The following is a 13,619-nucleotide window of genomic DNA, read 5'->3' as shown; positions in this document are numbered from 1 at the left end:
AGATGGGTGAAGGCAATGGATTGGGACTTGGAAAGAAGAATGAGAAAGACAATGGGGCTCTAGTAGATCAAAGAAAGTTGGGTTGAAAGGGAAGTGGAAGAAGGTGCAAAGAGGGCAAGGATAGAAGGTAAAGTGAGGTGGGGGGGGTTAGAGACGATTAAGATGAGGGGCGATTGTGATAGAATGGAAAGGAGATGGGGTCACTAATATAACAACTTAATATTCTTTATTTATAGAGAATTGCCATCTTCTGCTATTTAGAATCAATGGTCACAAAATGTGTGGAGGAGACATACTGCAGAACAGAGATTTTCTGCTACTTTTGGAACGAGGATTTTTTTTCCTGAATTACTAATGTGCTAACCTTTATGTATGGCTGTTTGTTCCCTTTTTTAAAGCTAACCACAACTCAAAGAAGGTTAAACAGTATGTAAAGGAGAATTTGATTTTGGCCATGTTAGGCCTCTGGAGTTAACTTAATCAAAGCTATTTTAGATGACCTAGAAGTTTAACTGAAAGACACATTGTAAAATAACTGCCATTATGTTTGGAAATGTAAATCCAGGGAAACTGAAGCAAGGACAGGAAAATTACTTTCGCTCAATGGATTAGAGTTTTATTGTTTTATCAGATGCGGCAACCCTACCTTAATAGGGAGATCAATGGAGTTATTTGTAATTTCTAGTTCTCCAACTAAAGAGTAGTCAAATTCCACGTACTTGTCCAGTTGCCATGAAGCTGAAAACAAAATAATACAAATGTAAAACCTATGGAAGTAATCTAATCGCAATTTACTGATCATTCTTTGCATGTACTCACTATTCAGTGTCTGGATGAAAGTTTCTAGCTTTCCAATTGTATTTCTAAACTCAGAGCACAGCTGCAAATAAATACAAGTAGTTAAGAAGGTAAGGAGAAAGATATATGGATAAAGTTATTGATTTTCCTGCTGGTACTGCTTTTCAAAATAATTTTATATTATAATTATCAGTTTCAAATTTTATGTCATCTCACTCTGTAATGGGTTTCCTGTTTAAAAGAAAGTGTGGAAGACGAAAACTACCAATTTCCTTTAATCCGAATGAGTTGAGTTCCTTAGTGTTGCCTCACTACGCAATAAAACTGCACAATATTTAAGAATCAGAGATAATGGGAACTGCAGATGCTGGAGATTCCAAGATAATAAAATGTGAGGCTGGATGAACACAGCAGGCCAAGCAGCATCTCAGGAGCACAAAAGCTGACGTTTCGGGCCTAGACCCTTCATCAGAGAGGGGGATGGGAGGAGGGAACTGGAATAAATAGGGAGAGGGGGGGAGGCGGACCGAAGATGGAGAGTAAAGAAGATAGGTGGAGAGGGTGTAGGTGGGGAGGTAGGGAGGGGATAGGTCAGTCCAGGGAAGACGGACAGGTCAAGGAGGTGGGATGAGGTTAGTAGGTAGCTGGGGGTGCGGCTTGGGGTGGGAGGAAGGGATGGGTGAGAGGAAGAACCGGTTAGGGAGGCAGAGACAGGTTGGACTGGTTTTGGGATGCAGTGGGTGGGGGGGAAGAGCTGGGCTGGTTGTGTGGTGCAGTGGGGGGAGGGGATGAACTGGGCTGGTTTAGGGATGCAGTGGGGGAAGGGGAGATTTTGAAACTGGTGAAGTCCACATTGATACCATATGGCTGCAGGGTTCCCAGGCGGAATATGAGTTGCTGTTCCTGCAACCTTCGGGTGGCATCATTGTGGCAGTGCAGGAGGCCCATGATGGACATGTCATCAAGAGAATGGGAGGGGGAGTGGAAATGGTTTGCGACTGGGAGGTGCAGTTGTTTGTTGCGAACTGAGCGGAGGTGTTCTGCAAAGCGGTCCCCAAGCCTCCGCTTGGTTTCCCCAATGTAGAGGAAGCCGCACCGGGTACAGTGGATGCAGTATACCACATTGGCAGATGTGCAGGTGAACCTCTGCTTAATGTGGAATGTCATCTTGGGGCCTGGGATGGGGGTGAGGGAGGAGGTGTGGGGACAAGTGTAGCATTTCCTGCGGTTGCAGGGGAAGGTGCCGGGTGTGGTGGGGTTGGAGGGCAGTGTGGAGCGAACAAGGGAGTCACGGAGAGAGTGGTCTCTCCGGAAAGCAGACAGGGGAGGGGATGGAAAAATGTCTTGGGTGGTGGGGTCGGATTGTAAATGGCGGAAGTGTCGGAGGATAATGCGTTGTATCCGGAGGTTGGTAGGGTGGTGTGTGAGAACGAGGGGGATCCTCTTGGGGCGGTTGTGGCGGGGGCGGGGTGTGAGGGATGTGTCGCGGGGGATGCGGGAGACGCGGTCAAGGGCGTTCTCAATCACCGTGGGGGGAAAGTTGCGGTCCTTAAAGAACTTGGACATCTGGGATGTGCGGGAGTGGAATGTCTTATCGTGGGAGCAGATGCGGCGGAGGCGGAGGAATTGGGAATAGGGGATGGAATTTTTGCAGGAGGGTGGGTGGGAGGAGGTGTATTCTAGGTAGCTGTGGGAGTCGGTGGGCTTGAAATGGACATCAGTTACAAGCTGGTTGCCTGAGATGGAGACTGAGAGGTCCAGGAAGGTGAGGGATGTGCTGGAGATGGCCCAGGTGAACTGAAGGTTGGGGTGGAAGGTGTTGGTGAAGTGGATGAACTGTTCGAGCTCCTCTGGGGAGCAAGAGGCGGCGCCGATACAGTCATCAATGTACCGGAGGAAGAGGTGGGGTTTGGGGCCTGTGTAGGTGCGGAAGATGGACTGTTCCACGTAACCTACAAAGAGGCAGGCATAGCTGGGGCCCATGCGGGTGCCCATGGCCACCCCCTTAGTCTGTAGGAAGTGGGAGGAGTCAAAAGAGAAGTTGTTGAGTGTGAGGACGAGTTCCGCTAGGCGGATGAGAGTGTCGGTGGAGGGGGCCTGGTCGGGCCTGCGGGACAGGAAGAAGCGGAGGGCCTTGAGGCCATCTCCATGCGGAATGCAGGTGTACAGGGACTGGACGTCCATGGTGAATATGAGGTGTTGGGGGCCATCGCCGAGGCCAGACGCCAACTCTCCGACACCACCTCCTACCGCCTCCTCGATCATGACCCCACACCCGAGCACCAAACCATCATCTCCAACACCATTCATGACCTCATCACCTCAGGGGACCTCCCACCCACAGCCTCCAACCTCATTGTTCCCCAACCCCGCACGGCCCGTTTCTATCTCCTTCCCAAAATCCACAAACCTGCCTGCCCCGGTCGACGCATCGTCTCAGCCTGCTCCTGCCCCACCGAACTCATCTCCACCTATCTGGACTCCATTTTCTCCCCTTTGGTCCAGGAACTCCCCACCTATGTCCGTGACACCACCCACGCCCTCCACCTCCTCCAGGACTTCCAATTCCCTGGCCCCCAACACCTCATATTCACCATGGACGTCCAGTCCCTGTACACCTGCATTCCGCATGGAGATGGCCTCAAGGCCCTCCGCTTCTTCCTGTCCCGCAGGCCCGACCAGGCCCCCTCCACCGACACTCTCATCCGCCTAGCGGAACTCGTCCTCACACTCAACAACTTCTCTTTTGACTCCTCCCACTTCCTACAGACTAAGGGGGTGGCCATGGGCACCCGCATGGGCCCCAGCTATGCCTGCCTCTTTGTAGGTTACGTGGAACAGTCCATCTTCCGCACCTACACAGGCCCCAAACCCCACCTCTTCCTCCGGTACATTGATGACTGTATCGGCGCCGCCTCTTGCTCCCCAGAGGAGCTCGAACAGTTCATCCACTTCACCAACACCTTCCACCCCAACCTTCAGTTCACCTGGGCCATCTCCAGCACATCCCTCACCTTCCTGGACCTCTCAGTCTCCATCTCAGGCAACCAGCTTGTAACTGATGTCCATTTCAAGCCCACCGACTCCCACAGCTACCTAGAATACACCTCCTCCCACCCACCCTCCTGCAAAAATTCCATCCCCTATTCCCAATTCCTCCGCCTCCGCCGCATCTGCTCCCACGATAAGACATTCCACTCCCGCACATCCCAGATGTCCAAGTTCTTTAAGGACCGCAACTTTCCCCCCACGGTGATTGAGAACGCCCTTGACCGCGTCTCCCGCATCCCCCGCGACACATCCCTCACACCCCGCCCCCGCCACAACCGCTCCAAGAGGATCCCCCTCGTTCTCACACACCACCCTACCAACCTCCGGATACAACGCATTATCCTCCGACACTTCCGCCATTTACAATCCGACCCCACCACCCAAGACATTTTTCCATCCCCTCCCCTGTCTGCTTTCCGGAGAGACCACTCTCTCCGTGACTCCCTTGTTCGCTCCACACTGCCCTCCAACCCCCACCACACCCGGCACCTTCCCCTGCAACCGCAGGAAATGCTACACTTGTCCCCACACCTCCTCCCTCACCCCCATCCCAGGCCCCAAGATGACATTCCACATTAAGCAGAGGTTCACCTGCACATCTGCCAATGTGGTATACTGCATCCACTGTACCCGGTGCGGCTTCCTCTACATTGGGGAAACCAAGCGGAGGCTTGGGGACCGCTTTGCAGAACACCTCCGCTCAGTTCGCAACAAACAACTGCACCTCCCAGTCGCAAACCATTTCCACTCCCCCTCCCATTTTCTTGATGACATGTCCATCATGGGCCTCCTGCACTGCCACAATGATGCCACCCGAAGGTTGCAGGAACAGCAACTCATATTCCGCCTGGGAACCCTGCAGCCATATGGTATCAATGTGGACTTCACCAGTTTCAAAATCTCCCCTTCCCCCACTGCATCCCTAAACCAGCCCAGTTCATCCCCTCCCCCCACTGCACCACACAACCAGCCCAGCTCTTCCCCCCCACCCACTGCATCCCAAAACCAGTCCAACCTGTCTCTGCCTCCCTAACCGGTTCTTCCTCTCACCCATCCCTTCCTCCCACCCCAAGCCGCACCCCCAGCTACCTACTAACCTCATCCCACCTCCTTGACCTGTCCGTCTTCCCTGGACTGACCTATCCCCTCCCTACCTCCCCACCTACACCCTCTCCACCTATCTTCTTTACTCTCCATCTTCGGTCCGCCTCCCCCTCTCTCCCTATTTATTCCAGTTCCCTCCCCCCATCCCCCTCTCTGATGAAGGGTCTAGGCCCGAAACGTCAGCTTTTGTGCTCCTGAGATGCTGCTTGGCCTGCTGTGTTCATCCAGCCTCACATTTCAATATTTAAGAATGCCTGCTTCCAGCATAGGAAACTATGTTTGTGCTCTCCGTATTCAGATTCTATTCACCTTTCATCTCTGAGCTCATTGACTTACATTGACTCCTGATCTATCAAATGGACAATCTTAAAATTCCCATCCATGTGTTCAAATCCCATTGTGGTCTCATTTCTTCCCTATTCCTGTAAACGCCTAAAGTTCTGCAACATACCAAAATCTTACATTCTTTCAACGCTGTCCTCCATCCCCTATTTCATTCTGACATCATGCCTTTTTCGACTAGGGCCCTAAGTTTTGCAATCACTTTCAAAACTACTTCTCCTCTCCACCTCTTTTATTTTGAAAGTGAGGGTTAAAAGGCACCCATTTGACTGAATATTTAGTCACCCGTCTAATCTCGCTTTCTCGGTACATTGGCAATTTGTGTCTAATTATATTCTTTGGGATGTTCTAATGTGTGAGAGGCACAATATAAAAACAAGCTTCTGTTGCAAACATGAATTTATATTTAAGGTCATAAAATTGTGGGGAGCAAGCAAACATTTATTGCTCAGTCCTAACTGTCCTGGAGAAGGTGGTGGTGAACTGCCCTTTTGAATCAGCCCATGCCATTAGGGAGGGAATTCCAGGATTTTGATCCAGTGACAGTGAAAGAATGGTGATATATATCCAGGTCAGGATGGTGCAAAGCAGTGAGGGGAACTTAGTGTTCCCAAGTATCTGCTGCGCCCTAGATGGAAGTGGTGTGAATTTAGAAGGTGCTGTGTAAGGATATTTGGTGAATTTTTGCAGTGCTGCTATGAAGCGTTGATGATAGAGGGAGTTGATGTTTGCAGAAACAGTGTCAATCAAGTAGGCAGTTTTATGTGGATTGTGTCAAGTTTCTTGACAAATACTCTTGAGTGTTATTGGAGTTGCACTCATCTCGGCAAGTGGGCAGCATTCCATCACATTCTGACTTGATAATGAAATGTGAGGCTGGATGAACAGAGCAGGCCCAGCAGCATCTCAGGAGCACAAAAGCAGATGTTTCAGGCCTAGACTCTTCATCAGACAGCTCTCTGATGAAGGGTCTAGGCCCGAAACGTCAGCTTTTGTGCTCCTGAGATGCTGCTGGGCCTGCTGTGTTCATCCAGCCTCACATTTCGTTATCTTGGATTCTCCAGCATCTGCAGTTCCCATTATCACATTCTGACTTGAGCCTTGTTGCTTGTAGGCAGAATGTGGGGAGTCAAGAGAATTCCTCACTTCTGACCTGCTCTTGTAGCCACAGTAATTATGTGACCATTCTAGTTCAGTTTCTGTTCAATGGTACCCACTAGGATATTGAAAGTGGGGGATTCAGTGATGTTAATGTCATTGAATGTCAGAGGACAATATTTAGATTCTCTCTTGCTGGAGATGGTTATTGCCTGGCATTTATGTGGTGTGGACATTATTTGCCACTTGTCAGCCTAAATGTAGATATTGTTCAATTCTTGTTGTTTCTGGCCATGAACTGCTTCAGAATATAGGGAGCTGTGAATGGTACTGAACATAATGCAGTTATTAGCGAATATCTCCATTTCTGACCTTATAATGGGGGAAGGTCATTGATGAAGCAGCTGAAGATGATTGGGCCTAAGACACTACCCTAAGGACCTCCTGCAGATATCTTAGAGCTGAGATGATGGGCCTTTATTCACCACAACTGCCTTTCTTTGTTTCAGGTATGACTCCAACCAGTAGAAAGCCTGTCCCCTCATTTTCATTGACTTTAGTCTTTCTGGGGCTTCTTGATACAACACTTGGTTAACTGCTACCCTGTAATGCACCTCACTTCTTGAGTCCAGATCTTTGTCAATGTTTGGATGTTTGGTGGATGAGGGGCCATATCATGAGATTGCAGTCAAAACTTCTCGTCTTCTTGAGCCAGTCATGATTTCTTAAACCATTTCTAATAAATTTCTACTTTTCATAAATACAGTAACACAGTTGGATATTGCAGCTTGTACACGATTATGTGAACACTTCTAAGACTGTACATATTACTGTCTTAAACTTTGTAATACATTTGACAAAGTTCTATCAGTAGTAAGTACAGCTACATGGTCACTGAGGTGCTTTGTGGTTTGCTATATGTTTGCCTATGTAACAAATGCCTCGAAGACTGAGTTAGTATTTTGTCAGGTATCTTGAAGGTTATTTACAACACTAGCTATTTACATTGATACAATATCACACAGCGCATACCCATGTTACACGCATAGCTGACTGATTGTATTGACTCCAGTACATTAAGACAGTGACAGAAGGTGAGACTCAAACATTATAAGTTGCAATATCATGTAACTATCTTAAAAAGGTACAGTCTTCTATGGTCTGGAATCTATATTTTAAAACAACAATTTCTGATCATGAGATAGTAGGAACTGCAGATGCTGGAGATTTCTGAGATAACAAGGTATAGAACTGGATGAACACAGCAGGCCAAGCGGCATCAGAGGAGTGGGAAAGCTGATATTTTGGGCCTAGACTCTGAAGAGGAGTCTAGGCCCGAAACATCAGGTTTCCTGCTCCTCTGATGCTGCTTGGCCTGCTGTGTTCATCCACCTCTACACCTTGTCATCTCAGTCTCTGACCATGACTGTCTTCAAATCTCCATATTCAGATTTCTCAACTCATCTTGTGTTTAAATCTTTCTGGCAATGAAAATTCAGATGCTACGCCTCTCTTTGCTTACTGGGTATTATTTTCCTCTGTATTAAATTAGCTTGCGGCAATGATGATTTTTCCTGCTTCCTTTGGAGTAATGGAGGGTTTCCCGTGTTTCTGAGACTTGTAATGACACCTACTGTGGTCTTTTCTCTCCTCAAAGAATCTCTTTGCTACACAAGAAATATTTCTTTAAGAAAACTACAAAACTCCACTGTTTGACTTCCAGATGGTTAATCTTCTGGCTTTGTGCTCCCAAAGTCTTAATTTTGGCCCTCCTTTGCTGTCACTTTCCTTTATACATAATGACATTGTTCTGAATCGGAGCTGCTGAAGTTCTTATCCAGTTTGCCCATGCAGCCTGATTATTTTTGTGCCATGTATTAGGTTTTTCCAAGCCCCCCAGATGGTTTCTTACCCAATCCTCAACTTCCGCTTGGCTCACCAGCTTGCATCTGGAATCAAGACCATTTATACAGACAACAGCTTTACAATGAGGGTTGTCTTAAGTCTCTAACTCCACCATTTCTGCAACAGTGCTCTGGAGTTGTAAGTTTTCTGGCACCATTGCCTTCAGGCTGGTTTTGACCTCTAAGAAATCAGGTTTTGTGTTTTCTTTCTGGATCTTTATATTACTAATTGCCTCTTATCTATCCCTCAGACTATGACTCTGCTGTCTGCCTGCGGCGATATGTGGTAAATGAGGGCCATCCATTTCTTTCATCCAGCTTGCAGAAGTCTCAAGATTCAAGTAGAGTTAACAATAAAATGTTTGTTACTGCACCATACAAAGATTATACAAGAACTTCCATATCTCTTCACCGACTGCGCCTCTTTCTCTCTACCTTCTGTCCATTTGACTGTCTATATGACATCATCACAGAGATTATTATACTGTCTTAGCTATCTTGCATTTTCTCCTGAACGTCATTTCCAACTTGTATAATTGTTACTGTTACTGCATCTTTTGAATTTCACAACATTTTACCTTGTAAACATCCAGATCCTTCCTTCTGATTATCAACTGCTAAAGCAAAGGAGCTGAACTGAATCATTAGATGTGGGTTGTGGAGACAAGAAATTCCAGTGAGGAAACAACTGGGAGGTGAATTGGTCTTCATTGGAAGATTCTATGCACATTTTACAGATCATAAAACAGTCTGTTCTAAGCTGTACCCACATTCCTTTTCCATTGACTTCATTGCAAAAGAACATCAAGAATGTTCTAAACTGGGCTGATTTGATTTGATTGATTTATTGTCACGTGTACCTTAGTACAATGAAAAGCTTTGTTTACAAGCAGTACAGACAGATCAGAGTAAGCAAGGACATACAGATCATAGGGTGAATAAAAAAAATTAGACAGAGGCATACAGGTTACATTGCACAGGGTGTGCACTAGGCAAGATCTGCATTATTTGAAGTTAGGGAGTACATTCATCACTCTAATTCCCAAGGCAGTTTTTTATGCTACTAGTAAAGACTGATTATACCTCACCCCTGTATCTGATCATTTGTTCACACTAGTGAATAGATCTCAATCGTAAACTGTCTGAGGGAGTTGTCACTGATTGGTTTTCTGTGATACCTTGAGTTTTGTTTGTACTGATCTAGATTTCATATTAACCAGAGCAAAATCTAGTAATGTGTGGGCTGCCACTAGCTAATGATCATTTAAAAAGCTGTTGGATTGTTGTAAAACCTCCCAATACACTAATGTCCATGAAATGTGGTTAGATATGACTCCAGAAGGTGGGCAAATGCTAAAGACTTTAGGTCACAAATATCACTTTGCCAGTGTCGTGTTGCAGGAACAAATAAAAGAAGTTTGCATTATTATTAACATTTGCCTTACAAATGTTTGCATGTGCCCCTTACCTGAGCCTACTCATATTTGAATCTCTAATTTGGTACCGTTATTCATTTCTAACCATTTTTAATTCCGATAATATGAAACCCTGTGGCCATAATGAACCTCAACATTAGTGCAATTCCTCCATCTTCTTATTGCTCGCATAACCTTATGGGCAATTATCACATTCTCTTCAATTTTACGGGAATATTTGGCTTTACAATTGATTCTGGCATTGAACCTAAAGAGAAAATGAAATGTCAGCTTACCTTCTGAGGAGCAACTTCTCTGATTTTACTTTTCACTTGAGAAAGGAACATGTTGTAAAACCAGCTTTATAAAGATAAAAAAAGACCGTGTCTGTAATAAAATTCTTCTCTGCTAATTCATTACTTGCTTCTAAGAGCGACTGAAATTGGAACCAGATTTTCAATTTCTTTACTAAAATGGTTGTAAAATTACTAATTTTTCCCACATAACCCTTTAAAAATTTGCCCATAGAAGCTGAATGTCACTGGCAAGGTAAGCATTTGTCATTCATTCCATGTTGCCCTTGAGAAGGTGTTAGGGAGCTTTCTTCTTGAATTACCACAGTCTATGAGATGCAGATTCAACTACAGTGCTGTTAGGATGGGAGTTCTAAGATTTTAACCCAGTGACAGTAATGGAATGGTGATATATTTTCATGTCAGAATGGTGTGTGGCTTCCAGGGGATCTTGTAGGTGGTGGTATTCTAGTGCATATCTTGTCCTGTTGGAAGAGTTTACAATATGCTGTCAGATGAAAGAATTGATATGAAAATTGGTGTAATGTCAACTCTGAAGATGACTCATACCAGACTTGGCATTGACTTTACTTCTCTCCACTGGTGCTGTCAGACCTGTCACAGACTAGAGAAGGGCAACACTTGACCTCCACTTGAGAAATAAAGCAGAGCAAGTGATTGAGGTGTTAGTTGGGAAGCACTTTGGGTGACCATAATTCTATTAGTTTTAAAATAGTATGGAAAAGGATAGGCCTAGACCACAAGTTAAAGTTCTAAATTGAGCAAGGCCAATTTTGGTGGTATTAGGCAGGAACTTTCAAAAGTTTATTGGGGTCACTGTTAGCAGAAGAGCGATGTCTATTGAGTGGGAAGCTTTCAAAAGCAAGATAACAAGATTTCAGAGCCACCATGCTCCTGTTAGTATGAAGGATAAGGCTGGCAGGAGTAGGGAACACTGGATGACAAGAGATCTTGAGGCTCTGATCAAGAGAAAAAAGGAAGCATATAGATGGCTGGAATCAAATGAATCCCTTGAGGAGTATAGGGAGTGTACGAGTACATTTGAGGGAAATCAGGAGGGCAAAAAGGGAACATAAGTTAGCTTTGTTAGAAAGGATAAAGGAGAATACAAATAGATTCTACAAATATGTTAAGGGCAAACAGTAACTAGGGAGATAGGGCTCCTTAAAAATCAACAAGGCTGTCTATGTATGGAACCACAGGACATAGATGAGATCCTAAACGAATATGTTGCATCAGTATTTACTGCGGATAAAACCTTGGAAGCTGGGAGCTTGCAAAAATAAATTGTGATACCTTGAAAAGAATACAGAAGAGGAGGTCCTAAAATACACTCAGGTAGTTAAATCCTGGGACCTGATCAAGTGTATCTCAGGGTGTTGTGGGAAGCTAGGGAAGAAATCACTGGGCCCCTAGCAGAGCTATTTGTATCAACAGCCACTAGTGAGCTGATGGAAGACTGGAGGGTGGCTAATGTTATGCCACTATTTAAGAAAGACTGCAAGGAAAAGCCTGGGAACTGCAGACGGGTGAGCCTCATGTCAGTGGTGGGTAAGTTATTGGAGATGATTCTGAGAGATAGGATCTACATGCATTTGGAGGGGCAAGGACTGATTAGGAACAGTCAGCATGGCTTTGAGAGTAGGAAATCATGACTCATTAACTTGGTTGAGCTTTCTGAAGAGGTGACCGAGAAGATGGATGAAGGCAGAGTTGTAGACATTGTCTATAAGGACTTTAGCAAAGCCTTTGACAAGATTCTGCATGGTAGACTGGTTAGTATGGTTGGATCACATGGGATCCAGGAAGAGCTAGCCAATTGGATACAAAATGGCTCAACTGTAGGAGACAGAGGATGGTGGTTTAGGGCTGTTGTTCAGACGGGAGGCCTGTGACCAGTGGTATGTGGAAGGATCAGTGCTAGGTCCAGTGTTATTCATTATTTATCTAAATGATCTGGATAAGAATATAGGAGGTACGGTCAGTAAGTTTGCAGTTGACACCAAAATTATTGAAAAAGGTTATGTAAAAGTACAATGGAATCTTGATCAACTAGGCCAGTGGACTGAGAAGTGGCTGACAGAGTCTAATTTAGATCAATGCGAGGTATTGCATTTTGGTAAGGCAAACTAGGACAGAACTTATACAGTTAATGATCGGGTCCTGGGAGTGTTGTCGAACAGAAACATCTATGGGTGCAGGTACATTATTCCTTGAAAAGGCATCATAGGTAGACGGGGTGGTGAAGAAGGTATTTCGCACGCTTGCCTTCATCGGTCAGAGCACTGAGTAAAGGAGTTGGGACATCATGTTGTGGCTGAACAAGACATTGGTAAAGCCACATTTGGAGTACTGCATACAATTCTGGTTCCCTACTAATGGAAGGACGTTATTAAAGTGGAAAGGGTGCAAACAAAATATACAAGGATGATACTGAGACTGAAAGGTCTGAGTTATAAGCATAGGCTGGATACAGAGGAGTAATTATATAGAGGTTTATAAATCATGAGGGGCATAGATAAGATGAATAGCCAAGGCCTTTTCCCCAGGGTAGGGAGGCCCAAAATTATACAGCATAGGTTTAAGGTGAGAGGGGAATAATTTTAAATGGACATGAGGAACAACATTTTCAGACAAAGCATGGTGCGTAAAGACATTTGGACATGGTTAGGAAAGGTTTAGAGGGATATGGGCCAAACAGTAGAAAATGGGGCTAGTTCAGTTTAGGAAACCTGGGTCAGCATGGACAAGTTCGCTGAAGGATTTGTTTCTGTGCAGTATGACTCCATGACCTGCTGTGTTTCTCCAGCAACTTTTGTGTTTGTTTGGCATGTTATATGTCTACCAATGCATTTACCTTGGATGACCTACAAAATGAATAGGTTATATGTTTCAGTGTGTTTCCTGGATGTTTTACATTGCATGTACCTTCAATCTTGTCCAACAGACCTACCTGCCCCCTCCGTGAAGCTGAAGGTCAAAATTGTTTAAACTGGCGGCACAGTCGTTGTAACCCAGTGCTGGCCGAGAGCCATCCTCTGAAATGATGACACTGAATGCAGCTAAGAGATCTTTGACGTTCAGGTTGAAGGTTCCACCATCTTTTCTATTGAAGGGTAACGTACATTTAAAAATTGCTTATACATCTGCCCCAGCTAAATTATTTGATCCATATCTGTGTAGTTTGTTTTCTTCTAAATTGCTTCTTGTGGCCAAGACAAAGCAGCCACAGAGAGTAATTCTGACACACAAACAGATGAATATCTCACAAACTGTTCAATATTATGTAACTAGTAGTGTCTGCCCCATGCAGAAAACAAAATAATTCTTTTATCTCTCTAGTGAACTCTGAATCCCTCAAGCATTTTCAAAAGCTTACCAGTTTGCCAATTTACCTGGTCAAAATCTTTTTCATAATACAGTATACTTCCTGCCAGTATTCTATCCTTCCTTTCTTTCGTACTTTAATCACTGTTAGAGTCTCCTTGCCCCAACAGGCTATTTATTGGATTCTTATGGCTTCCACTTTAGCAAAACAGCAAAGAATACATCCACCAAAACATAAAAAAATGCACAGCACAGGAAGGAACAGA

At 45.0% G+C, this 13,619-nt stretch overlaps 1 protein-coding gene across 4 annotated transcripts in view; it reads right to left on the bottom strand.

Moving 5' to 3' along the window:
- Nucleotides 1–13,619, bottom strand: part of LOC125461485 (bactericidal permeability-increasing protein) — a 53,429-nt gene that overhangs the window by 24,615 nt on the left and 15,195 nt on the right. For all 4 annotated transcript variants that reach the window (XM_048550321.2, XM_048550322.2, XM_059652635.1 and 1 more), the window contains 4 exons: nt 12,980–13,132; nt 10,009–10,072; nt 820–880; nt 647–738 (listed from right to left, as the gene is read on the bottom strand). In XM_048550321.2, coding sequence (XP_048406278.1) covers nt 647–738; nt 820–880; nt 10,009–10,072; nt 12,980–13,132 — 370 coding nt within the window. The remainder of the gene's footprint in view (nt 1–646; nt 739–819; nt 881–10,008; nt 10,073–12,979; nt 13,133–13,619) is intronic.

Source organism: Stegostoma tigrinum, chromosome 19 (assembly GCF_030684315.1).
Source record: "Stegostoma tigrinum isolate sSteTig4 chromosome 19, sSteTig4.hap1, whole genome shotgun sequence".
Lineage (NCBI taxonomy): Eukaryota > Metazoa > Chordata > Chondrichthyes > Orectolobiformes > Stegostomatidae > Stegostoma > Stegostoma tigrinum.
This window is presented reverse-complemented; position numbering and strand designations above follow the sequence as displayed.